Raw genomic sequence first — 27,737 nt, 5'->3', positions numbered from 1 at the left:
GTAAGTGGTCAGATACTTAACTCTGATATTAACCTGCCTTGTGTTATGAATGGATTATTTTCTCAAGGGTGACATGGATCAGATTGGCGGTCAAAGGAATGCACTGATTTAGGCTGACAGCTTTGCACAAGCCAATTGTCTTTGTGACCTAGTAATACAGAATGAAAACTCCGTTGAGGGCGAGTAGGGAAATTTCTTCCAATTATAGATGGTAATGCTGTCTAACATCAAAATGCAATATAGCAGTTTTCAGGAATTTTAAGAAAAAGCTTTAGCAATTCTGAAAATTTTGATTTTTTTTTAAAAGGAAACGTTTGATTCAAATGTTAAAATAGTATCTGTGTCTGTATCATATATAATATTTTGATGATCAGGAAATATTTAAAAATATAATGCCACTTGATATTTACAGAATAGTCCGTATCATATCTGGGTTAACTTATGCAACTGCTTTTTCTCTCGAGCTGCTTTTGTATATATTGTACCGGCATGAAAATGTTTCTATCCCAGTTAAAACAAATATCTGATAGAGACTAAGGAGTATTGTTCAGTGTCAGCCAGTTTTAGGTCTTGCATTAAAATCCTTCTTTATTACATATAAAGTAAAACTCTTAAGTCTAAACACTGTTCATTCTAAACAACCTCAGTCTGAATTCATCAGGTATTCTTTACTTACTCAAAACGCAATAGCTCAAATCTGTTACTCTTGTTTGTTCAGATTCCTCATTTCTGTGCATCCGAATAAATGAAATGTGTTAAAGCTTTTACCCTAATTTTCCCTACCCAGATCCAAATTGAATTGATAACACTGGATACATGCTTGTCTAATATTGGTTATTTTTTAAAAAAACAAACAAATTATATTATGGCTCTTCCACCAAGGAGACCATAATTCCAAGCGCTTGCATCCAAGTATCATTCTAATATAGCACAAAAGGGCTGCTACTACAAAATACTGGTGGAGTTCCTGCCTCCCAGCTCTGCTGTCTCTGGGGCTCTACAGCCAGTCAGGTTAGAGCAGGGGTAGGCAACCTCGGCTCTTTTATGACTCGTGGACTTCAACTCCCAGAATTCCTGAGCCAGCTTGGCTGGCTCAGGAATTCTGGGAGTTGAAGTCCACGAGTCATAAAAGAGCCGAGGTTGCCTACCCCTGGGTTAGAGTGACAAACGACTGAACCTATCAAATGCAGATGCTCACTGAATTAAAATTCAGAAAGAGAACTTTAGAAAAATTCAACTGTTTGCTACTTTTATTCAGTATCATGCTGTTCCTATTACTGCAGATTTTATCAGCTGGCCGATAAGCATCTCATTGTCATCACTGGTCTCTGCGTATCATTTCAGATTTGCAAACTCTGATATCAAGAAAGCCAGTTTGGCCCTTAAGTGCTATGAAACTATGCTTGTGCACACTTTTTTGTGTCATTTCTGAATACAGTACTCATTTACTTTTCCAACAAAGAATCAATGATCAAATTGCTATTTTGATGTGTTTGAGTTTATTGAAGAATGTAATGTTTGTGAATGAAGGGAAAGACGTGTCCCAGGATAATGTTGTAGGATCCAAGTTCCCTGAGGATGGGGCTCCAGCACAAGTCAGAAAGTTTGGAAGCACAAAACCTCTGGTCCCAGTGACTGACCCGGATTAGATCCTGTAATGTTTGCATTGGGGTTTTTTATGAAAAAAACATTACCCTAAGACTTTGGTGATAATTGGGATTGGTTATATTTATAAGACCTCCTTATCGAAGCAAGAGCAGGCTACAGAAATAATTTTCTTCTGTGTGCAAGAACTCAGGTCATGAATTTGGAGCTTCCCAAATGCTCCAGAAGGTATTTTCCATGGATATTTCTTTGGACTGCCACAGTTGTCCCTTACCACTAAAAATTAATGTGAAAGCAACTGATATGGCAGCTCTACATAAATCTTGAAGCTTGCTTTGATGCAATGTTGACAAAGAGGGGTGATCAATATAAACAGGCAAGTTATCATTAGGTGATGTGTTCAGTTACAATTAAACAAACAAAGGGAGAGTTTTAGAATATCATTCTCCAAGCCAAATCTTTGTATAAGTACTTTGACTGCTTATTAGCTAGTTATTTAAAGTTCTCAGTGTAAAATTTAAATCTCTGTTGATAGTGGCTTCTCTGAAACTTTTAAGGGCCATTTGGATGAATGTGGTCCCAAACATAGGTGTCACTTCCGTGGAACCTGTCACAAGGGTGAGGCTGAGACCCAACAGAATGAAGTGACCTTGCAAATTTTTTGAAGGCTTTCAGATTAATAGTGTGGCAGTCATCCACAATAGTATAATACATCAGTAATGCAATTTATAACCCTACCACTATTCAGAACATGGACAGCTTCACTGAAAATTAAGTTAGAGAGATGCTTTGCACAAAATGTAATGAAACCTTGACATTTCTTTCCAGTGACACTTTCCCTGGAGGGCAGACATGCTGTTGTAAAGAAATGAAGAAAAAAAAAGCTCATTTTCTCCTTATTTCTTTTCTCCATTGCTGAAATGGCGGTCTTGTAGGAGCGTTCATCGAGTTACTTTAAAAGAATTGCAAAAAGACATTAAATGTCAGGGACTTTCTATCAAAGAAGGGACTTAGAATTTTGAACTACCTGTGTTTAGAGTTTGCTGAAGGACAGCATCCCAATAAACATCATGTTTGATTATTGATAATTGGGTGATACTTTAATTGACCTAACTGAGTTATCACAAAATATTAAACCAAGTGTCAGATTTATAGAATTTTACCCCTGAGAAAGAGGGGACAAGGAGAATTTCTCCCTCCTAGATTTTGCTTTTTCATTGTTTTCCCTTTAAAATCCATTTTTTTAGATTTTAAAAGTTTCTTATAGACTAGAAGAATTTACCCTGATTTTTCTATTTATAGTGTTGGCTAGTCATGAAGAAGTCAGTCGTGCTAACGTTATCGAAATAATTAAAACTCTGTAATGCTAAATAAGAGCACTGTCTGTACTGTAAGGATTTTAGATTCATTGGGGAAAATGTAAACGTCTTTGGTTTCCTAAAGCATAGATTTCTTTCCATAGTGCTACTAACATTCAGATGTTTGATTATATTTTAATGGATGTGAAATGGATGTAACCAAATATACGAATTTAAATCTGGTCCGTAATTAAAGGAAGAAGAGAAAAAAAATGCTGTCTGTGTGTGTTTGCTTGTGAAATAGAAAATTGGAGAAATTAGGTATCAGCATTTGGGGAGAATTAAATTAATCAGGTCTTTAAGATAAATAAATAAATAAAGATAAGATAAGATAAATAAATGCTGTCACTACCTAAGATATTTTTTCATAATAATAATTAGATCAGTTGTCAGAGATATTGTGATAAGAACTTTTTAGTGAGGTGCAAGGTTTTTAATAAGGTGAAATCAGAATGCTTAACTTGCTACTTGACTGATAGGAAACATCTATCCATCCCCAAAGCTACAGCCCGAACACTCGATTCTGTTAACTAAATAAATGTGTGGATGTCAAATTAAGGTGATTTCACAAGCCTTTTAAGCACCAGCAAGATTGTTGAAAATAAAATTTTAAAAAACACTACCTTTTGCATAATAATTTTGCAAGCTGTAATAAGGCAGTGATAAAATATTTGTCCACCAGTATTAGGCTTTCAGGTAAAAGAAAATATATGGAATATTTAAATGAATATATGGGGAAGAGATAATGTGGGGCTTAGATTAACAAACATTTCTGAAAACACTGTGTGACTTTGTTTTCTGTCTTCCTTGGTATTGAAAATACCCTTGGTGCCCCCATTAGAGACTGAAAGCAAAAGCTTTATTTCTCCAAAATAATGGACTTTGGCAATCATGTAGCTGGCCAGTGATTTTCCAATCCGCCACTGTAATCTGAAAGGACTGATGGATATAATTGCTTGAAAAAACACTCTACTCTGCTGTCTTAATGCATCAAGATAGTCATCATTCAATTACACATATTCAAAGCTATCCCTTCCATTTTCTCCTTTTAAGCCCTCTCCTGAAGTAAAGTAAAAACAAATCAGAAATGTGGTACTCTTTTCTTCCTTTTCTCCCTTTGCAAATCCTTTATTTATTCTTTAACCAGTGTTGAATTTTCGCAAAGCCCATGTTGAATAGCACAGGAGACCAAGATCCAATTTGACCCCAGATGCTCTTTGCTAGGATGCATCTCAGGTTTCAGAGCACACCATTCTCAGACCATCCATGTGTGAAATGATGTGTTAAAGGAAACATTCCGCTACAAGGAATTTTTTTTCTAGCATTGGAGTTTTTCTTCTGCCTTTGCAAAAAGTCAGCTATGATTGGAGCCAGGTTCACAGCAGGCAAAGTCAATGTAGTGGTAGCTTTGCATTAGTGAATAATAAAGGAGGGAGCACTGTGTCTGTTTTCTTAAGATCATGGTGGGAGACAAATCTAATAAATAATAAAGTCCATAATAATAGATATAAGTATTATAACTTTAAAAGACAGGTCACTAAATTTATCAATACACAGTGGAATGGGTTTTATCTCTCAAAAACACTTCATTGAGTCTATTCCACAGTAGTCCACTGGATAAAATAACAGAAAGGTTAAATTTGGAAAGAGAAAAAACACTTAACAATTCGGTTAAAGGGGTAGAAGATCCAGTTACATACATATAGCAATAGCAATAGCACTTAAACTTATATACCACTTCATAGTGCTTTACAGCCCTCTCTTTATAGCAGTTTACAGAGTCAGCATATTGTCCCCAACTATCTGGCTCCTCATTTTACCTACCTCAGAAACATGGAAGGTTGAGTCAACCTCCAGCCGGTTGAGATTGAAGTGCTGGTAGTGAGGAGTGAGTGAGCCAGCAATACTGCATTCTAACCACTGTGTCACCACGGCTCTAACTATATATAAATACAGTTACTCCATCAAGCCGAATGTACTGCATTGAAAATGGGGGAGAGAATGTTTGAGGCTCTTTGAATGTCTCATTCATAAACCAAATTTTGGCATGCCAGATTAAGGAAAACAAAATTGCAAAAAAAAAAAGGGGGGGAGGGAGGAGATTAATTAATAAGGACAAGGTTTTCTAACATGGTCTCATACTTCTCAGAACCATTATTACATCTCAGACCAGTACTTTTAAGTGTCACAAATTATGTAGCGCCTGAAATGTCCTCTTCTCAACAACTGAGAACAAGGCCTCTAATAATCTTACAATCCTGGTTCTGCTGCGGAACATCTGGGGAAATGCTTTGTATGTTTCCTCAAGCTTGATTGGCAACAATCCACAGGCTATTATCTGAGCTAGGAATGATTAGGAAGCAAACTGGAGATAGTTAGACTTGGGATTTACTATCATCAAATGGAATGATGGACACTAATTGACAATTTTGAAAAGGGCCAAGACAGTGTCATGGAGAATTGGGCTATAAATAACTACATTAATTAGCAGCTGTAAAGGGCAACAATGAAAGATGGTTTATTTCCATGTTTGTGAGCTTCTTGAATTCATCTTGTTGCTCGCTGTGTGAGACACAGTGCTGCTTCCTTCCAATATATCTGAAATGGAAAATGGAGGCAACCTGGTACCATGATTATGAGCAGATATCTATGGTACAAGTTGCCTTCAGCATTTTGTCCTCAACAGGAAATTGCTTGTTACATTGGAGGGAAACCTCAGTTGTGCAAAGATCTGGATTCATGTCCGTGAAAGGTTGAATTGTTGGGCATGTTCAGAACACCAGCTTGAATAAGCTGGAAAAAATGTAAAATACATTCCAATGTGATCTTTGAAACAAGACATCTCGAACATTGTGTTTCAGTTCTGCAGAATGAGGGTGAAAATAGAAGTTAAAGAAAACATGGGTGACTGCCAAAATCTGCCTCCCTGCTGTGCATTCTGGCAGCAACCACTACTGCCAGGAATAAGAAAAGGTAATGGGAAAACTCAGTATGATGGTATTATGCCACATGGCATATCTCACAACGTATTTTTAGGAAGAGGGCTGTGGCATTAAAATTGCCTAGAATGGCTTGATGAATTTTTGGCACACACAGGAAGTGTGACGATTATTTTTATCAGCCCGCTACCATATTATGCTGTATTGTCTCAGGAAAAGGAATTGATCTGCATTTGCTTTGTAGCTGTTCCGTTCTGATCTCTCAGACTGATTTCACTGGTCTACAAGGAGAAAGCCTTGGAAATGAAAGTAGCTAAATTTTACCAGAATTGGGTCACTAATAAAGGAAAATTAAATCCTGAGTATGAATTGGCTCCAATTTCCAAGGTACAGCTTCAGGTCAAAACTGCATCAAAATAATTCAAAATTACAAGGGGGATGTGCGATTATGCTCCATAACTTTTCTACAAAATGTGATATAGCAATGAGAATGCTGCCACACCAATCATTATAAATTTATCTTTTTATTGATAGCAATAACATAACTTTCCATTCATTTATTGGTTTTTCATGTAACGTTTTCATGCTTTTCCACTCTGCAAGAGGTTCCACTGTTGTAATCTGGAGTCCAGTAGCTCTGCTTTACTCTTAGGCAATTCCAAATCCCTGACCAGGTCATTTAGTTCACTGTGTGAAATTAAGAGGAGTTCAGGAGAAGCACACGGTGGGCTAAAGTTTGGATCCACTGATATAGACGGCTCCGGATCAACTGCATCATGCTCATCATCTTTATCATCATCTGAGTCTAGAGAGTAGGATTCTGGTGGATCTGGAATTGGCAAATCTTCACCATGGGGTACAGGACGCAGTGCGGATGGAATGTTTGGATATTCCATGGTTTCCTGCCTGAGCAGGGGGTTGGACTAGATGACCTCCCAGGTCCCTTCCAACTTATTATTATTATTATTATTATTATTATTATTATTATTATTATTATTATTATTATTATTATTATTTCTTTCTTGGGATCCCTTTTGAAATTTGGGGGAACCAAGCAAAAATAGCAGTTGCTACTATGATTGGGACAGCATTGGGACTGTGAAAAGCATGGACTTTTTCTTCTTGTTTAGCCAGTGACACAAAGAAGTTGCACATGTAATGCAACAATAATGAGGGGTCCAACTCTTGTCCCTATTTTGCATCTAAAATATAGATGGTATGCCTTTTTTTTTACCACTGCCGTCATACTGCATTTTTGAGATGCAAATGTAACCTGACCACAACTGTAGCAGAAAATATCTGCATTGTTTACACAGTTTCAAGGCATCTTGTCTTCTGAAGGAAAATATCATGCAGCTGTTCCTTGGAAATGTTAGGCAATGACACTTTCATAAGCCACCAGATGTAACTATATCATGCGTAGATCTGACCAAAACAAATGTACCTTGCAATAAAAGAACAATAAATTAGAGTTAGGTATTAATCTTTAGTTTCAAAGTGAAGATAAATTTATACACTTCCATGTGGTACCATTTTCAATTCTCTATCGTACTTTGTCGAGAAGTTACAAGGCATCATGATCATTAGACACCTCCCTCCCTTGTAGGCAAATATTCTCACCTGTTTATAAATCTTTATTGTGAAATATCTTGAAAACTTTAGCCAACCAGCACCTTTACCACCTGTTTTCTAATTCATCTAATCAAAATCTGTAAGAATTAACATATTTTATCTCAGAGGTTGATAATTTCCCACAATTTGTAGACCAGTGGTATTTTCTACACAATTATTTGAGATAATTTATATAGAGATCCTATGTCTCCCTTCAAGCAATAGCAATAGCGCTTAGACATAACTTATCACCTCATATTGCTTTACATCACTCTCTGGGTGGTTTACAATGTAAGCATATTGCCCCTCAAAATCTGGGTCCTCATGTTATCGACCTTTGAAGGATGGAAGGCTGAATCAACCTTGAGCCTGTCAGGATTGAACTCTGGGCTCTGGGGCTTTTCTGCCTTCATCACTTTTTACGTCTGCATGAAATTGTTGAGAGAGACCTTCAGGATTTTTGGTACAGACTCTTCATCTGATGAAATACAATGTGCCACAATGGCTTTTTCGAAGAGTGGTACAGTTTTCTGAGATGACCTCTTTTTGGTGGCCATGGGCTGGCATAAAGGAAAAAAAATGAAGCTGGAGCACCAGCTCCAATCAAAAATGTTGCTGATTTTTCCAGGTATGTAATAAACATTCCTGCTATTGATAGGGTTATATACATCTTCAGAAAGATGTCTAGCCTTCTGGTACACATTCTGGATCCAATTCTTCCCCAGGTACCTCAAACTGAGGCAACAGCAGGAGCCTTTATTTTAAACCAAGCTTAGCCACCTCGTTTGTCCATTTTGAAAGAAAATTATTTTAGAACACTGGCACACCTGCCAGTAACTTGAAGGTCAGAGCTGTGGTGGTGCAGTGATCAGAATGCAGTATTGCAAGCTAATTCTGGTGACCGGCTCAAGGTTGAATTAGCCTTCCATATTTCCGAGGTCAGTAAAATGAGGACCTGGATTGTTGGGGGCAATATGCTGACTCTGTAAACCACTTAAAGAGGGCTGTAAAGCACTATGAAGTGGTATACAAGTGTAAATCCTATTGCTATTGGCAGAGTCAGCCTGTTGTGTTTGAACTTGACTAGAGAGTTTATGGGGGGTTTTTGAAATCTCTGGACTCAAACTTTAGCAGCCTGATTGATTCAAAGGCTGCCAGTTAGTTTACTGGCAAAGTACAGGAAATAAGCACTTACAAAATAATTGCCAATGATTATTTAAAGCCCTGCACACTAGGCTATCGAAGAAATGCTGGAACAGCTGCTGATTCTCCTAGCAGAAATTCAAGGTTAGCCCTTCTGTGTAATGACCTCAGAGATTTAGAATAAGTTCTTGAGTCTTTGAATTGCTCGGAGGAAGCTTTAAAAGCAGATGTCAATAGCCAGGCTTTTAGTTAATATTGGCTTTGGTGAATATTTAACTATATTCAAAGTTTTTTTCTTATTTTAAATAGTTTTATTTGGTGGGGAATGTTGCTAATAATTTATTTAAGTAACAGGTGATTCAGAATTGTACTACTAATAACAAGTATAGAAATGGGTATGGGTTTTTTTTTCAGCTGCATGACTGTCCTAATATTAGGTTACAGCTGAAATTCTTCCTTGGTGTTAGAGCTGACTTATCAATAGCTTCCTGAAAATCAATTGCAATGCTAATGATCCCAGTAAAAGAATTGTCATTATTGCTATACTTCAGCAGAACTGCCACCTTCCTCCATCCCTTCAAAATGTGCAAAACGACACACAGATCAGCCATTCGTGTCCCAGGATGGCAGCTTGGGGAGAAGAATTATAGCTAATAGTCTATAAGCAGTCACCTTCTGCGTTCATGGTTACTTGGAGATAATTGTCTCATTGCTGTAAGTTTTCCACCACATAGATGTGAGCGCTGGAGTAATTATTTTCAGTAGCTGAAGATCTATGAGCATGCCTAATTGCAGAGTTATAATTCATAACACACACTTTTTCACAATAAACTCTAAACAAGAGTAAGAGCTGTCTTTTTTTAGCAATCCACTCCTTTGCAATCATATATTAAAGATATTTAATATCTAATGTTAGTAAATAGCTAGAGCTCTGATATACTGTTTCCTTCAAGATCAAACTTCTACTCTATGTTCTTGAAAGCTATATACCCACGAAGATGGACAAACCAGTGAACAGCGTAGCTGTTCCCTTACTCCTATGCAGCATATAGCCAGAGGACACATGGGATAACTATTTTGCTGAAATGAATAACTAGTTTGACTCCCTAAGGTGGATGAGAAAATTCTGGAGAATGCTTTTTACAGTGCATTACTAGAAATTCCATAACAGAAAGAAAGAGCGATAAATAAATAAGAGGTTGGATATGCTTCCTACAGAAACCCTTCACATATTCCTGTTTATAAAATACTTTTATTTTTATTTTATTTTATTTTAATTCCATTTATATCCCGCCCTTCTCCGAAGACTCAGGGCGGCTTACAAGCTTAGCAGTAGCCTTCATTCTATGTATATGCCTGCTTTTTAGGGCTTTCACACACACCCCAAGCGGCATTATTACAAAGTCAGCTTATTGCCCCCAACAATCTGGGTCCTCATTTTACCTACCTGGGAAGGATGGAAGGCTGAGTCAACCTTGAGCCTGGTGGGATGCGAACCTGCACTAATTGCAGGCAGCTGGTGTTACTTAAGGAGGCATTAGCCCACTGCTCCACCAAGGCTCTATTATTGTTGTTGAGATTGCTAGACTACCATGAAAGAGAGCTTCCATTGAGGTGCTTTATGTACAACCAATTCAGAATGATTCATACATTCTTCATAGTCACACAAAAATGTTTTTGGTTTTTGAATAAAGTTTCCAATGTTTCTTTAACAAATAGATCAGTTTTTCTTGGACTTCCTCCCAGATAAGCGTGTGTAGGTTTATGGTTTTCTATCAGCATTGGGGGGGGGGAAACTTGTAACCCCTTTTTGCTCAAGCATCAGGTCTCTGCATTTTTTTCTTCCTTTAAAAGAAGAGCTTAAGCAATGATGCCTTAACATCTGTACCATGTTATGCAGAGCTGGAATGTATTTATCGTTTGTTCTTCCTCTCATCTGTCTGTATTTTCCCAGGAGATGTTTGTTTCAATTGTCATACAGGTAAAACGCTGTTCGCTGTTCGGTGTAGGTATGTGGTGCAAATTATTTCAAGTCTTTTTTTGTGTGTGCTGCAGCATTGAATTGCAAATGCGTTTTTTATTCCTCCTCCTTTGAAGGGATCAGAACTGCTCTGTGCTGACTCACTCATCTGTCAGCTAAAGAAGAACTTGCAACTCTAGAGCTGATATTATGAAAAGAGGCAGTTTTTCAGAGATAACAAAGCTCAAGAACGGAGAGGTTACAAAAATGAAATTGCAGTTCTCATCTTTAGAGCAAATTTATTAGTATAAAGTCTGGGGATGAATTATAGCTGAGGCACCAGATAAATATTGTGTGCCAGAAGCCAAACCCACAAAAATAAAGCATTTAGAAATCAAAAACAATAGATTTTTCCATATGTTTTTTATCACTTGACTTCTCAGCAGGTGTATGTGCATATTAATTCTGCTTGTAGACTTCTCAGTGGAGGGCATCTTCTGGGCAGTGCAGAGGTAAATTAAAAATGTGAAACATGATACACTAGCAAAGGTAATATATGATAAAGTTGAGACAAAGCTAGCACCAGCTGATAGAAAACATACAATATTAACAGTCAACTCAGCAGTAGAATAAGATGGGTATTTAAAATAGTATTGTCATTCCTGTTGGCATTTGCTGAAAACAGAATCTTATCGTGTATCTGCAGAGATATGGCTGTGACAGATAACATGGAATATGTATACTTCCTTGCTCTATCTTTTAAGGATGTCAGAGTTAAACCATACCATACTAATGTTAGTCTGTTGTTTTGCCTCATGTTGGCCAGTCTGAGGGCAGCAGGGGGCTCCCAATATACCATTTGAAGACACACACAAACCCAGAGTTTTGGTGGGTGGGCTGAGCTGAGCTGAGCTGACAAATTAGGCCATTTTCATTATTTGGGGGAAGTTTCATGTTAAGACTTTCTATCAGCTGTTAAGACATGAAACTGATATTTTAAGCACAGCAGAGAGTTAAAGATTCCAATAGCTCCTCTGAAAACTCTTCTCTACTGAAAATATCAGGCCCCTTCCCCCAAATTTGAAGGAAGGGGTAGAATTATTTTGCCTCCGCTACCCATTTTGCCTATTAAACCTTCCCCAAGTTCCAAAAGTGGGGGCCGTTTCGATCATACTTGCATCAGTAACATTATGATGTCATCAGCTGTGGCCCAGAAAAAATAAGATTTGCTCATTTCACTCTTTGTCATTACTGTATAGACCAGGGGTGTCAAACTGTCGGCCTGCAGGCCGGACGTGTCATCTGGAAGCCACGCCCACCCCATTGCCGGCAATAACAAAACCGTCCCGATACGTTATGTGATGTTGCGAAGTTGACATTTCTGGTATAGACAATTTAAGGTGATTTAGCCATGAAGGCCTTCTGAATCATTATCTGGTTAAAAAAAATAATTGCAGAAGAAGGCTAAAGTGTAATAGTATGTGAGAAAGACCTTGGGAGACGAGAGGAAGAGAGGCTACTGAGGGAATGGGTGAAGCAAGGGGCTCAGAAGTGACCTCCCCCAGTTTCTGTAAAGGAGATGGCAGGAGATTTCTACTTTCAGACTTGCAAGATTCTGTTAATGTAGCCTTATAATAAAGTAGATTTAGCTCATCTGGTCGTGTTTCCTGTCTGGTCTACCTGGCAGGCTGACTGTTGTTAGAATGAAAGGGCAGTTGGCATTAATTTTATTATCCCATTTGTGTACATATCAATTTCTAGAGAATAATTCTGTTACCTCCTAAAGGGCTTAAGGGTTTAAAATAAATTCATGGAAAATAAAATTGTGGCTTGGGATGGACAGGCAGGAAAATACTATAGGAGTACTTTGATTACACTGAAATTCTACAGCGCTTCACGAGGAGGACAAATGTGGGTGTGTTTTTTTCCTTTCTCCCCCTCCCTTCTGTCCTCCCTGGCAAAAGGGAGAGAAGAATATCCCATACAGCTGTAGGTGGATGATGGATTGCCCTCCCCTCACCCCACCCCACCCGTCAGCCATTCAAGCATTTTCTTGGAGGATCTTGGTTTTTAAAAGTTCCACTTTGCTGGCATCCAGATTTTTACAGCCCAGATGTGTTAGCTCTACTTCAGAAATTTGGATTCTCAGATTTTCCAACCACTCTGACTAACCATCAAGCTTCTTAGAGTTAGGAAAGTTATTGTTTGGTTTGTTTGTTAGGCTTGTATCCCACTTTTATTATTTTTTTAAGTAATTCAAGGTAGCGAATATATCTAATACTCAGTGGTGGGGTTCAAATATGTGAACAACTGGTTCACTGTGTGGCTGCTGCTTCCGGAAGTCCATTCTGTGCCCGGGCAACAAAAAATTAGCTACCAGTTCTGCCGAAGTGCTGCGAACCAGTTGAATCCCACCACTGCTAATACTCCTCCCTCCTCCTATTTTCTCCATAACAACAATCCTGCGAGGTGAATTGGGCTGAGAGAGAGAGTGACTGAACCAAAGTGACCCAGCTGGCTTTCATGCCTAAGACAGGACTAGAACTCATGGCCTCCTGGTTTTTAGGCCAGCACCTTCACCACTACACCACACTGACTCTAGTCCCATTAGAGTTATAATTCTGTTATATCTGGAGGACACTTAAGAACCAGAAAAATATGCATTAGAATGAGATGCCATCAAAAATATTTTTTTTATTTGGGAAAATAGCAAGCCATCTTATAAATAATCATCTCAGGCAGGAATCTCCCATGTTACCTACTTTGTAATTGGAAATTATTTAAGTTGACCTTGAAGCTTCTTGAATACATTCTTCTAAGCTGTAATTTGCTTAACTAAGAGGAAGACAAATAAAATTGGTGGTATTGTAATAGTTCCTTCCAATTCTTCCACTTTCGTAAAGTTGCATCTTAGCCCTTTAGTTCTCATCCTCATATGGGGCTTCCCTATAGAAGATACTTTTGTGTGGAGAGTCTGTGTGGAGAAGAATAATCCATCTCACACATGCTACGGTGTCTTTCAACATGTATGGAGGAATGCTGTTGACGTGGCCTGATCCTGGGCAAATGTCATTTAATTTTAATCCTAATAATTTAATAGGATTAAAACTAAATGACATTTAGTTAATATTTACATATTTTTATGTGCTAAATTTCTGTGACCTATTTTATGCCTATTTTATTCACTCAGGGCTGAATGTTATATGTTTATAATCTGTAGCTGCTTCTGACACAAATAAAGAGGCCCTCATTCCCATCCAAACCAAATAGTAACACCCAGAATTTGTTCTCATATCACTTCATTCTCTCCTTTGTGTTGACCAGTCCCCGCTCATCAAAATGCAGACTCCTTATGATACCAATTTCTCTCTCTCTCTCTCTCTCTCTCTCTCTCTCTCTCTCTCTCTCTCTCTCTCTCTCTCTCTGTGTGTGTGTGTGTGTGTGTGTGTGTGAGAGAGAGAGAGAGAGAGAGAGAGAGAGAGAAAGAGAGAGAGAGAGAGAGAGTTCATGCTACTCATTAATATTTATTATGGTAAATAATAAAAGTACAGGTAGTCCTTGACTTACGATCACAATTGAGCCCAAGATTTCGCTGTGAGACAGTTGTTAAATGAATTTTGCCCCATTTTACGACCTTTCTTGCCACAGTTGTTAAGTGAATCACTGCAGGTGTTAAATGAATCTGGTTTCTCCATTGACTTTGACTGTCAGAAGATCCCAAAAGGTGATCACATGATTCCAGGAGATGGCAACCGTCATAAATATTAGTCAGTTGCCAAGCATCTGAATTTTGATCATGTGACCATGGGGATTCTGCAACAGTTGTGTGAAAAACTCTCATAAATCACTTTTTTCAGTGCCGTTGTAACTTTCAACAGACACAAAATGAACTGCTGTAAGTCAAGGACTATCTTTTTTGTAATCAAACTAAACCTTCTCTCTGTTTCTCTCTTCCCTTCCCACCCCCCCCCCCCATCTGAGATTCTTAAACATCACAGTCTTAGAGAAAACGGATGCTTTTATCCAGATAACCAAATTGCTTCATATCCCCTATTATATTTACAGTCCATTATGTTTTTCTTTCAATGTGCAGAGGAGAATGATAAAAAGCAACTTCCAAGAAAGCGGCGGAAGAAAAAACGGAAGAATGTTTTTCCAACTCATGCTGTTGGACATGGAAGTCCAGCAAAATGTGGAGAGCCTGAAAACCTGATGGGAGATAACTTTCAGCTGCAATCCAGGGAGGGTCCAAACTTGACTCAAAACCAAAAGAGGAAAATGAAAAAGAAGCGGCGAAAAGAAAAAATGAGAGCAGCTGGCTTGCTAAGAAAACCAGTGGCTACTGATTTCACGTATATGCCTGAAGAAAAGAGAGAAAGAGAGTTTGAAGTTGCAGATAAAGCAGATGACATTCTGGATTTTTTGCAAAGCACACAGGAAATCTATTTTTCTGACAGTAGGTATATTTCATCATGTATGACAGTGACTTGAAGGAAGAAAAACAAATTATCTTTCAACGTCAAATATAGGGAGGGAGAAAGACTGATTGCTTTGTGCTCTCAATTTGAGAAAGAAAGGATAAAGGTAAAGGTTCCCCCGCACATGCGTGCTAGTCGTTTCCAACTCTAGGGGCCGGTGCTCATCTCCGTTTCAAAGCCGAAGAGCCAGCACTTGTCTGAGGATGTCTCCATGGTCATGTGGCCGGCATGATTAGACGCCAAAGGCGCACGGAACGCTGTTACCTTCCCACCGGAGTGGTCCCTATTTTTCTACTTGCATTTTTACATGCTTTCGAACTGCTAGGTTGGCAGAAGCTGGGCTGAGTAACAGGCACTCACTCTGTTACGCGGCACTCGGGATTTGACCCGCCAAACTGCCGACCATCTGATCGACAAGCTTAGCATCCTAACCCACTGAGCCACCGCGTTCCTTATAAAGAAAGGATATACATCCATAAATCCTATTGAGCCTGTGCAAACTGTTTTAGATTCACCTTGCAGATTAATGCGACATGATACAAGTAGTCCTTGACTTATGACCACAACTGAGTCCAGCATTTCTGTCGCTAAGTGAGACATTTGTTAAGGGAGTTTTGCCCCAATTACTTTCTTGCCACAGTTAAGTGAATCACTGCAGTTATTAAGTTAGTAACACGGTTGTTAAGTCAATCTGGCTTCCCCACCGACTGCTTATCAGAAGGTCACAAAAGGTGATCGCATGACCCTGGGACAATGCAACCATCATAAATATGAACCTGTTGCCAAACATCTGAATTTTGGTCACATGGCCATGGGGGTGCTGCAACGGTCATAAGTATGAAAAGTGGTCATAAGTCACTTTTGGTTTTAGTGCTGCTGTAACTTTGAAACGTCCCTAAACAAATTGTTGTAAGTCAAGGACTACCTGTACTCTTCTCTGAAGACCTTAACAAAACAAACCCTAAAAATGTCACCTTGAACTTATTGGGCCCATAGCTGTTGGAGGCAAGTCCTGTCAGCCTTTTTCTCAAATGTCAACTGAAGATTTTCAGATGCACCATACCAGTCTGTAGTGTGGGAATTTCTGCCCTGTTTGGCAAAACCATCCAACCTGGAACTATGTCAGCCAGGACTGCTGGAGAAGACTTCTCCTTCAGCCTCCTTCCATGGTGCTTCCCTCTTTAAAAAAAAAAGGACTGTATTGCTTCAGCTTGGAGAGGATGCTCAGTGGGATAGGACGCTGAGCTTGTCGATCAAATGGTCGGCAGTTTGGCGGGTCGAATCCCGAGTGCCGCATAACAGTGAGCGTCTGTTACTCGTCCCAGCTTCTGCCAACCTAGCAGTTCGCAAGCACGTAAAAAATGCAAGTAGAAAAATAGGGACCACTACGGTGGGAAGGTAACAGTGTTCCGTGCGCCTTTGGCGTCTAGTCATGCCAGCCACATGACCACGGAGACGTCCTCGGACAAGCGCTGGCTCTTCGGCTTTGAAACGGAGATGAGCACTGGCCCCTAGAGTCGGAAACGACTAGCACGCATGTGCGGGGGAAGCTTTACCTTTATTTTGAAGCTAAATCCTCCTCCCTTCTGAAGATATTCTTCTATTGCCCTCAATCTTTCCCAGCATTAGGCTCTTCTCCAGTGAGTCCTTCCTTCTCATTAGGTGGCCAAACTATTTGAGTTTCAGCTTCAGGATCTGGCCTTCTAAAGAGCAGTCAGGGTTGATCTGCTCTAGGACTGACCGGTTTGATCGCCTTGCAGTCCAAGGGACTCACAGGAGTCTTCTCCTGCACCATAGTTCAAAGGCCTCAATTCTTTGGCGCTCAGCCTTTCTTATGGTCCAATTTGCACTGCCATACATTGCAACTGGGAAGACCATAGCCTTGACTATATGCACTTTTGTTGACAGGGTGATGTCTCTGCTTTTTAGTGTGCTGTCTAGTGTGCTGTCAGACAGCCATTTTGCTTTCTTGCATTTCTTTTTCTTTGGGATGGTTTTATTTGCTACCTCTTGTACAATGTTGCGAACCTCTGTCCATAGTTCTTCAGGCACTCTGTCTATCAGATCTAATTCCTTAAACCTATTTGTCACCTCTACTGTATATTCAACAGGGATATGATTTAATTCATACCTGAGTGGCCTAGTGCTTTTCCCTACTTTCTTCAATTTAAGCCTAAACTTTGCAACGAGAAGCTCAGAGTCTGAGCCACAGTCAGCTCCTGGTCTTGTTTTTACTGACTGTATAGAGATTCTCCATCTTTGGCTGCAGAGCATATAGTCAATCTGATTTCTGTGTTGACCGTCTGGTGATGTCCATGTGTAGAGCCGTCTCTTGGGTTGTTGGAAAAGAGTGTTCGCTATGACCATCGTATTCTCTTGACAAAATTTTATCAGCCTGTGCCCTGCTTCATTTTGTACTCCAAGGCCAAACTTTCCTGTTATTCCGGTTATCTTTTGGCTTCCTACTTTAGCATTCCAATCCCCCATGATAATAAGGACATCATTTTTTGGTGTTAGTTCTATAAGGTACTGTAGGACTTCATAGAACCAGTCAGTTTCATCCTCTTCAGCACCGGTGGTTGGAGCATAGACTTGGACTACTGTGATATTGAATGGTTGCCTTGGATTCGAACTGAGATCATTCTGTCATTTTGGGGATTGTATCCCAGTATTGCTTTTCCTACTTTTTTATTGGCTATGAAGGCTACTACATTTCTTCTGAGGGATTCTTGCCCGCAGTAGTATACCTGATGGTTATCTGAATTAAATTCACCCATTCCTGTCCATTTTAGTTCGCTGATTCCTAAGATGTCGATGTTCAGTCTTGTCATCTCTTGTTTGACCACGTCCAGCTTTCCTTGATTGATGGATCTTACATTCCAGGTTCCTAATGAGAAAAAATGTTTAAGCATTGGACTTTCCTTTCACCACCAGATACATCCACAGCTGAGCGTCCTTTCGGCTTTGGCCCAGTTGCTTCATTCTTTCTGGCGCTACTAGTACTAGCCCTCTGCTCTTCCCCAGTAGCATATTGGATGCCTTCTGACCTGAGGGGCTCATCTTCGAGTGTCATATCATTTTGCCCTTTGGTACTGTCCATAGGGTTTTCATGGCAAAGATACTGGAGTGGATTACCATTTCCTTCTCCAGTGGATACTTGGATAGCCAGGCCTTATGCCATGAAGGACTTCATACTGCCACTCATGCATAAGTAGCCACTCAACCTGTGCCACCCAACCTGTCCCACTCATGCAGCAGCAGAAGAATACAGATGGAATCTGGAAGTGGACAATTCATGGGAAAGCATCAATTCTTAAAATCACTTCCACTTTTCAGCTCCAGTGCCAAGTCTGTATCTTCAGAAGCTTTGACCTCTGGCCATTGCTTCTGAATACCACGACTGGTCTGTAATAGATCATCTATGATCTTATTCTGGAGGAATGGGCAACCTGGCATGCATTACCAAGGCCCAGTGGAGGCATTTTTTTTTAATCCCATTTATATCCTGCCCTTCTCCGAAGACTCAGGGCGGCTTACAATCTAAGCACAATCAATGTGCTTAGCAATAGCCTTCATTCTATGTATATGCCTGCTTATTAGAGCTTTCGGGGGCCCCCAAGCGGCATTATTACAAAGTCAGCTTATTGCCCCCAACAATCTGGGTCCTCATTTTACCTACCTCGGAAAGATGGAAGGCTGAGTCGACCTTGAGCCTGGTGGGATGCGAACCTGCACTAATTGCAGGCAGCTGGTGTTACTTAAGGAGGCATTAGCCCAGTGCTCCACCAAGGCTCTGTGTTTTTTTTAAAACAACACAGTTTTTATTAAAGTTTGCAATGGCAAAGATAAAAAAGAACCTAATACAGTCTAAAAATTAGAAAAGAATGAAAAGAGAAGATGGAAAGTGGAGAAAATAAAATCGCTCAACCCTCAGTCACCTCATATGTGGACTATTGCAGTGTCTTCTACATTGGAAGCTGCAGCTGATTCAGAAGGTGGTGATATGGATAGTTAGAAGTGTGTCTGGCTGTGGACCAGTACAGGTAGTCCTCAACTTACAGCCATTCATTTAGTAATCATTCAAAGTTACAACAGCACTTGAAAAAGAGATTATGCCCGTTTTCACACTTACCACTGTTGCAGCATCTTCACAGTCAGATGTTCAAAATGTTGACTTAGCAACTGGTTCGTAGTGATAATGGCTGCAGTGTCCCAGGGTCATGTGATCCACCTTTTGTGATCTTCTGACAAGCAAAATTAATGGGGAAGCCAGATTCACATAATATACAGATCACTGTATTGATTCAAACTTCCTGCCTGCTCTTGTTTTCTGTTTGATGCCTACTTCCAGGATAGCTCCGATACAACAGCAGATGTCAGGAACTATGCTATTAAATGTACTTGGATGTATGAACAATCATATTTTAATGAAATGCATTTCTAAGTGCATATGCGCTGAAACTGCCCCCTTTCACATAAGCTACAGAATCTGTTTTCTCTGTTTCCGTTTAATTCCTGAAGTACAGGGACAGGGGTGTATACTATACTTTCCAGAAGATGCAGTGGCACAAAGGTCCAGTAAATTATTTATGAGCAGGCATCCTACACCCACAGGCAGAGATTTCAAAGAAAATAATCCTGCATTTTTCAGATGTGGAAGTAGTTGTACTGAATACTGATTCCTTTATTTTGTTCAAATTGAATTTCAAACACATCTGCAAACCCTTGTTGGAATGTAAATTTAAAGCTTTACCACCAGAGAGGATAACTGGGCAGGAAAAAAAGGGGTGGAATGTGAAAGGATGTACGGTGAAGAAAGTTTATTTTCATATTTGAAAAAAATATGTGAAAAAAATTCCTATCTCTCTGTCTATGATAATTAGCTATAGCTGTGAAAGAAAGTTTTTTTTTCTGTTTTGATTTACATTGTCACTGGGAATAGTCAATTTGCACTACTACAAATATTAGCATAGCTAGCATCTTAATGCTTTTTATTCACTTTCCTTCCATAGTTTCTCATAAACAGGTGGATGGCTTCTCCCCCTTTCAGACTCTTTTTATGTATGCTTAATGTTATTTTAGTAATTATTTTACTTTAAATCACAGATTAGAGAATGGTAGTACTGTACTATATTTTACAAATATAGGTTCCTCTTTTGAGGCTGTAGCACCAAGAGATTGTTAACATATACTGTGCAGTTGCAAGAAAAAGTATGTGAACCCTTTGGGATTACGTGGAGTTTTGCATGAATTGGCCATAAAATGCGCTCTAAACGTCATGTAAGTCACAACAATAGAAAAACACAGTCTGCTTAAAATAATACTACACAAACATTAGCTGTTGTCATGTTTTAATTGAACATAAGATGGAAACATTCACAGTGCAGGGTGGAAAAAGTATGTGAACCTTTGGACTTAATAACTGGTTGACCCTCCTTTGGCAGCAATAACCTCAACCAAACGTTTCCTGTAGTTGCAGATCAGACCTGCACAACGATCTGGAGTAATTTTGGACCACTCCTCTTCACAAAACTGTTTCAGTGTAGCAATATTCTTGGGGTGTCTGGTGTGAATCGCTCTCTTAAGGTCATGCCACAGCATTTCAATCGGGTTGAGGTCAGGATAACTGGGCCACTCCAGAAGGCGTATTCTGTTCTGTTGAAGCCATTGTTTTGTTGAATTACTTGTATGCTTTGGGTCATTGTCCTGTTGCATCACCCATCCTCTGCGGAGCTTCAGTTGGTGGACAGATGGTCGTATGTTTTCCTGCAAAATGTCCTGATAAACTTTGGAATTCATTTTCCCATCAATGACAACAATCCGTCCAGGCCGTGAGGCAGCAAAGCAGCCCCAAACCATGATGCTCCTTCCGCCATGTTTTACAGTGGGTATGAGGTTTTGATGTTGGTGTGGTGTGCCTTTTTTTCTCCACACATAGTGTTGTGTGTTTTTCCCAAAGAACTCAATTTTGGTTTCATCTGTCCACAGTATATTTTGCCAGTAGTGCTGTGGAACATCCAGGTGCTCTTTTACAAACTTCAAACGTGCTGCAATATTTTTTTTGGACAGCAGTGGCTTCCTCCGTGGTGTCCTCCCATGTACTCCATTCTTGTTAAATGTTTTCCTTATTGTAGATGTGTCAACAAAAATGTTAGCATGTACCAGAGATTTCTGTAGGTCTTTAGCTGACACTCTAGGATTCTTCTTTACCTCATTAAGCATTATGCGCTGTGCTCTTGCAGTCATTTTTACAGGACGACCACGCCTAGGGAGAGTAGCAACAGTGCTAAACTTTCTCCATTTGTAGACAGTCTGTCTTACCGTGGACACATGAACATCAAGGCTTTTGGAGATACTTTTGTAACCCTTTCCAGCTTCATGCAAGTCAACAATTCTTGATCGTAGGTCTTCTGAGAACTCTTTTCTACGAGGCATGGTTCACATCAGACAGTGCTTCTTGAGACCAGTAAACCCAAAACAGGTGTGTGTTTTTAAAGGGCAGGACAGCTGTCAGCAACACATCCAATATCATCACACTGATTGGAGTCGAGGTTGGCTCACTCCTGGCTCCAATTAGCTCTTGGAGAAGTCATTAGGCTAGGGGTTCACATACTTTTTCCACCCTGCACTGTGAATGTTTACATGTTATGTTCAATTAAAACATGCCAACAGCTAATGTTTGTGTAGTATTATTTTAAGCAGACTGTGTTTTTCTATTGTTGTGACTTACATGACGTTTAGAGCGCATTTTATGACCAATTCATGCAAAACTCCACGTAATCCCAAAGCTTTCACATACTTTTTCTTGCAACTGTATATGGAAGATCCATAAGACACAATTGCCATCTCATCCCATAATCCTTTTAAATGGAGGGAGTTTATAATTTTGCATCCAGTCATTGATTATGCATGTAAAGGTGGACCTTAGCCTTTAAACATTGATATTTATATGAAGCTCTTTTCGTATAAATATCAGGTCGAAGTCACACACTGTGTAATTCCTGTATTTTCTCAGCCTTGATGTTCATCCAGACTGGACCTCATGGTTTTATCTAGTTCCAGCAGAGCAGGATGGACCTTGCAAATTTAAGAGGCCCAGATTTAGAAACCCAGTGCTATGAATCTCTCAGTCTTTTTTCCTTTCCAATTTGGTAAATGTTTCTCTATATCATTTTTAAAAATTAACTCTGACAAAAGTAAAACAATGGAGTGAAAAGGCAAATACGAACCTTTACATACAGGTAGTCCTCAACTTACCACCACAATTGAGCCCAAAATTTCTGTCGCTAAGAGGGATAGTTAAGTGAGTCTTGCCCCCTTTTTCTACCTTTCTTGCCACAGTTGGTAAATGAATCACTGCAGATGTTAATTTAGTAACATGGTTGTTAAGTGAATCTGGCTTTCCCATGAACTTTGCTTGTCAGAAGGTTACAAAAGGTGGTCAGGTGAACCCAGGATACTGCAATCGTCATAAATCCATACCAGTTGCCAAGTGTCCAAATTTTGATCACATGACCATGGGGATTCTACAACGGTCATTAAGTGTGAAAAACTATCATAAGTCACTTTTTTCAGTGCCTTTGTAACTTTGGATGGTTGTTAAATGAATTGTTGTAAGTCGAAGACTATCTGTACACTGTAAACAAGAGAAACCTTGCTGACTGCTACTTTTTTCTTTCCCTTAAGAGCTATCAAAATGTGCAGAGTCAGCTGAGAGCTCCAGAAGCATCCATGGGGTTTTGAAGAGTCTGGAATCTGGCAAGCTGTCATCATCGGATATCACACGTCTACGTCAAATTAAATCATTTGTTCTCCTGCAGAATGTGGAGGAACTAAATGTTGCCTTGAAAGACCTCAGCACTCATTCAGAGATGCCTCATGGTAGGTTGAAGGCACCCAAGCTGGTGACACGATTCCCTCTCGGATGCAGATTTCCTATAAAATTATTCCTCTCAAGCATTTCCATTTCTTCTTTTTTAATAATTAATGTTCGTGTAAATACAAAGGGTTTTGTTCAGAGTGTCTTTGCAGGACACAGTGTAGATTGTTTTTTTCTAACTTCAAATAAGTTCCTTCTACGGGAAAAGAGAATTTAAATCTTGAAATAGATTTTTGGTCAGTCGTGGCTTTCCATGATCTTTTGCAGTTTCTGTGCAGCTGCCAGATAGCTCTGAAAATGGTTCTCAAATGTAATCTGTGTTCCGACAGACGGGAGATATTTATTAAATATATGACAGGAGAATAATCATCTTAAGTATATTTAATTTAGTTTAATGAAATGAAATCAAATTTAATCCTAGCCCTGCCCCTTATTTTATGGAAAGACTCCTAGCCCAGAAAGAAAACGTACAGATCTGTCTATCAAGGTTTTGCTTATTACTATATAATGTATCCCCTATAAATGGAACAGCATCTTTGCCAGAATATCTTTGGCTGGCATATATCAAGTTCCAGTTCATGGAATGCTTGATTCTTAGCGGGGGGGGGGGGGGGGGAGAAAACTCCAGCAGGTATGAAAAAGCTTTGTTTTATACAATGACAATAAGAGATTAAAGTTTAAGGTGAATAAAAGGAAGCTATTGTAGTTAATTTCTTAGTACACTTTCCTTAGAAGTGTAGAACATGTAGAGCAAATGGGTACTACATTCCCTAGCAGAGAGAAAGGAAATAATTTGCTATAGGGTCACAAAGAATCCTAACGGTCACCATTATACAGTACATTAGCGGTATGTCTGCCCCTTGATTCATACTTTCATTTTGTGGGAAATTCACTCATTGCATCCAGTAAGCAACTACATGTCGAAATGAGGAGAGTATCAGATCCTTCTTTCAGTAAATTCATGTACGTTAATTTCTACGCTAAATCAAGAATAAAAATATCCTACCCGCTACAAACGATCAATAGATTTATGAGAGCCCGTTTGTTGTTTAAGGCATTTAGAAACTAGGAGATGGTGAGTTCTACTTCCCCTTTAGGCCTGTCGGCTGGTCCCCTTCTCTCAGCCCTAGGAAGAAGGCATGGACAAACCAAAATGTTGCTAAGAAGAACTGCCTGGATTTCTCACCAGGAGTCTAGAATTGACTTGAAGGCAGAAAAATAAAGTAAAAAAATTGCACTGTTAAATTGAAATAAAAATATCCTAGCTTCTATAATTGAAAAATTGATCAAAAGATAACATAGACTGTTATTTGAACTGATCCAGTTAGCTTCATTAGAACATATCATTCCATAATTTGGATATCTAATATAATATATTATTGTGTATTAGCTGTTTATTACTCATTTATCTAGAATGAAGGTCTTTGAAATGTTAATTGTTTTGATTTTTGATCTGATAGTTACAAATTTATTTCCTTTGTTTGCTACAATTTCCATTTCCTTAAGGGAGTACTATTTAACGGGAATCAGTGTGGTGTAGTGGTTAAGACACCAGGCTAGAAAGTGGGAAGCAGTGAGTTCAAATCCCGGCTTAGCCATGAAAGCTGGCTAGGTGATCTTGGGCCAGTTATTCTCTCTCAGCCCAACCCACCTCACAGAGTTGTTGTTCTAGGGAAAATAGGAGGAGGAAAGTGTGTTGGTTATGTTTGCTGCCATCAGTTATTTGTAAAAATAATAAAGGTGGGATACAAATAAATAATATTATTATTAATGTTTGTATACAGTATGATATACATATTGTTTTTATCTAACCTGTTGAAGGTTAAGAGCACAGTTATTTTAGGTACACGTGTGTGAGTTGTTTTTTTATTTCAAGCTTATCCAGGTTTAATAATAAAGTGTAAAAAGTTGGAACTCTTTTGTTGGCAATATATTTCTAGTTATTTCAGTTAAATCTTCAATTTCACAAGTTTATGCTTGGGAATACACATGACTAAAGATATAGGCCAGTTACTACTTAGAATTATAATGCAATGATTAAGATAGCTAAAAAAGACATTACAAAAATCACAATAATTGCTTTTTTTGCTTTGTTATGAAAATGAGTTTTGCAAACAGGATGTATTGCTAAACTTTTTTATGTTCATATCCACTAAATTTTAAAAAATGCAGAATATGTTTCTATGTTGAGGGAAGAATCTAGGATTTTTCCCTCAGCTGTTCTACTTGAAGTAAGTGGATCATTTTTCAATATATAGTTACAGGTAGTTTTCAAGTTACGACAGTTCCCTTAGTGACAGTTCAAAGTTACGACCCCCCCTCCTCCCAAAAGTACTTGCAACACAGTCCCAAAATTACAAATGCTGCTACCTCATGGCAGTCGTTCACTCTTACGACCGACCACAGAGACAATACATCATTCCCTCTGCCTATTTCCCACCTCCCACAGAGACCTAACAGGCACTGGCCCTGCTATTCTAGTCCACCGGCTCCTCCTCAACCCGTTACCAATTGCTCACTTACCTTTCGAACATCCAGAGTTCCAGAAAAAGCTGACCACTCGTTCTCTCTCTTCAAGCAAGCTGTCTCTTCTCCAGCCTTTCTGCTGTGGGTTTTGCGTAGCGGCTCGGTTTCTTTGCTTGCTCCGGGCGTTCCGAAGCAGAGCGGTGAGAATAAAGGCAGAGCGGGACGTGCGTGCCCTGCTCAGCTTGGCTGGCTCACCAAGGCTGCCTGCACAGGATACCTGATCCGCCTTTTGGAGCGCCCAGATAGCCTCGGTGAGTGCTTTTGGCGTAGAGGACAGAAGCCTGAAGGAGTGCGAGATCGCGTCCCCAAAGACTTCCAATCTCTCCGCCAAAAGCTTTTGAAAAGGGATGGAAGGTTTCGGGAGAGCGATCTTGCACTGCTTCAAGCCTCTGTCCCTTTGCAAAAACGATTGGTGTGGAAAACAGAGGCCTCAAGGAGTGTGAGATTGGAGTCCTCAGAAGCTTCTGTTCTCTACACCAAAAGCTTTTGCCCCAGAGAACAGAAGTCTTCAGGGATGCGATCTCATACTCCTTCAGACTCACCAAGGTTGCCCGGTGCTCCAAGAGCAGATGGGGTGTCCTGTGCAGGCAGCCTTGGTGAGCCAGCCAAGCTGAGCAGGATGGGTTCCTCCCGCTCTGCTTCTGCTCTTACCGCTCTGCTTTTGTAGTGCCAGGAGCAGGCAAAGAAACCTGAGGCAGAGAGGCTGGAGAAGAGACAGATTGCTTGATCATAGAGATCTTCAAAAGGTAAGTGAATCTCCACAGGCCCAGTGGGCCAGGACGGGGGGAGGGGGGGAGAAGCATGAGATATCTCAGTGGGTCGGGGGAAGCCTTGGGCAGTCGGAAACACTAAGCCTCCCATGGTCTTCCCCACCCTGAGATACGTCATGTGCACTCAGTGACCTGCTTATTCGATTAGCAAATGCATTGGGTAAAGCAGAGAGGGAGCACATTCATTGAACATGATCCAGTTAACGAATCCTCAGATAATGAATATACTTGGCAGGCTCTATTACATCCGTAACCCGAGAATTACCTTTATACGTAAAGCTTTTTCTAAGATGGCTGTGGTCGGCAACAATTGAAATTGGTGTTGTTTCTTTTCTTTTTTTTTCTTTTTGGAGGAGCATTATCCTTTCAGTCTGTTGCCAAGGAAAGTTACCGAATCCATTTTGAATCAATTTTAGAGAATAATTTGCTTGCTTAGGAAAAATGGGGACAATTTCTGGCACTGAGTTATTCACTAGTTGTCCTCTTTTATGCCAGCTTTTACAGTACCACTGAGATAAATTCATGCAATTAATAGCAGCAGAAAGGCATTAAATTCAGAGATTTATTTCTTGATAGAATTCCCCTTGATGATAATAAATTAAAAGCCATTTTAGATACAGTGAAGCTCTCATGGGTTCAATTCAGCAAAAAACAAAAATTTGTTCTAAGATTAATGTGTAAGAAAGAACGATCTAGATCCATTGTTTTTCTGAGCTAGCTATTTCTAGCCAGCTAGAAATATATTGCCCCAATGTATCCAGTGATGTTAGCAATAAAATTTGGAGAAGGGGTTACCTGTGGATCAGTCCCACAGTTTAATTTGCGCACCGATTTCAATTCTGTTTATTTAACATTTATTGCCATCTGAATACACTGGATACTGAAAGAGATCTGGTGCACAAGGGACTTTGTTCCATATTTGGCTATGTATTCCTGTGAGCAAAGATTTGTGATCCATAGTTTTACAGTTTACTTAAGAGATTATAGGAAGTATATTACCTTCTGTAAATACAGCTTTGTCTTTTTATCTTTGATGGTGAGAGCTGTTGCCAGTGGATTAGGAATTCATAACATTCTATTGTGCTTAGTATGGCAATTTTGGAAATGTAAAAGACAAACATGGCCTTCACCTCAAAATAGCTAGAGTATGGATTATTGCATCCACTAGAGAAAAAAATAAAAAATAATTCTATGGAGTCATTGCCATCCATGGGAGTAAGATGGAAGCAAGTGACAATATGAACATTACAGTGTAAGCTCCACACTTTTGTATGTTAAGAGTGATATCCCATGTACATAAAGACATGACATTGCCATGTTTGTTTCATCATTCTGGCAAAGCAGATTCTGTAGATCAGGCATGTCAAACTGCCGGCCGGATGAGTCATGCCGAAACCGCGCCCACTCTATTGCCGGCAATGGGGGAAAAGTCCCAATATGTTGCGCGACATCATGTGACGTTGTGAGT

General features: G+C 39.6%; 1 protein-coding gene across 8 annotated transcripts in view; it reads left to right on the top strand.

The window, feature by feature from the left end:
- Positions 1-27,737, top strand: part of ERICH1 (glutamate rich 1) — a 92,476-nt gene that overhangs the window by 54,882 nt on the left and 9,857 nt on the right. For 2 of the 8 annotated variants that reach the window (XM_083348170.1, XM_083348171.1), the window contains 4 exons: positions 5,825-5,936; positions 14,710-15,072; positions 22,781-22,975; positions 24,071-24,879. In XM_083348170.1, the coding sequence (XP_083204296.1) occupies positions 5,825-5,936; positions 14,710-15,072; positions 22,781-22,975; positions 24,071-24,195 (795 nt within the window). In that variant the 3' untranslated portion in view covers positions 24,196-24,879. Of the gene's footprint in view, positions 1-5,824; positions 5,937-14,709; positions 15,073-22,780; positions 22,976-24,070; positions 24,880-27,737 lie in introns of those variants that run through there. The other 6 variants (XM_083348166.1, XM_083348165.1, XM_083348169.1 and 3 more) reach the window with 3 other exon arrangements.

The sequence above is a fragment of the Vipera ursinii genome (genome assembly GCF_947247035.1).
Source record: "Vipera ursinii genome assembly, chromosome: 1".
NCBI classification, from domain to species: Eukaryota; Metazoa; Chordata; class Lepidosauria; order Squamata; family Viperidae; genus Vipera; species Vipera ursinii.
This window is presented reverse-complemented; position numbering and strand designations above follow the sequence as displayed.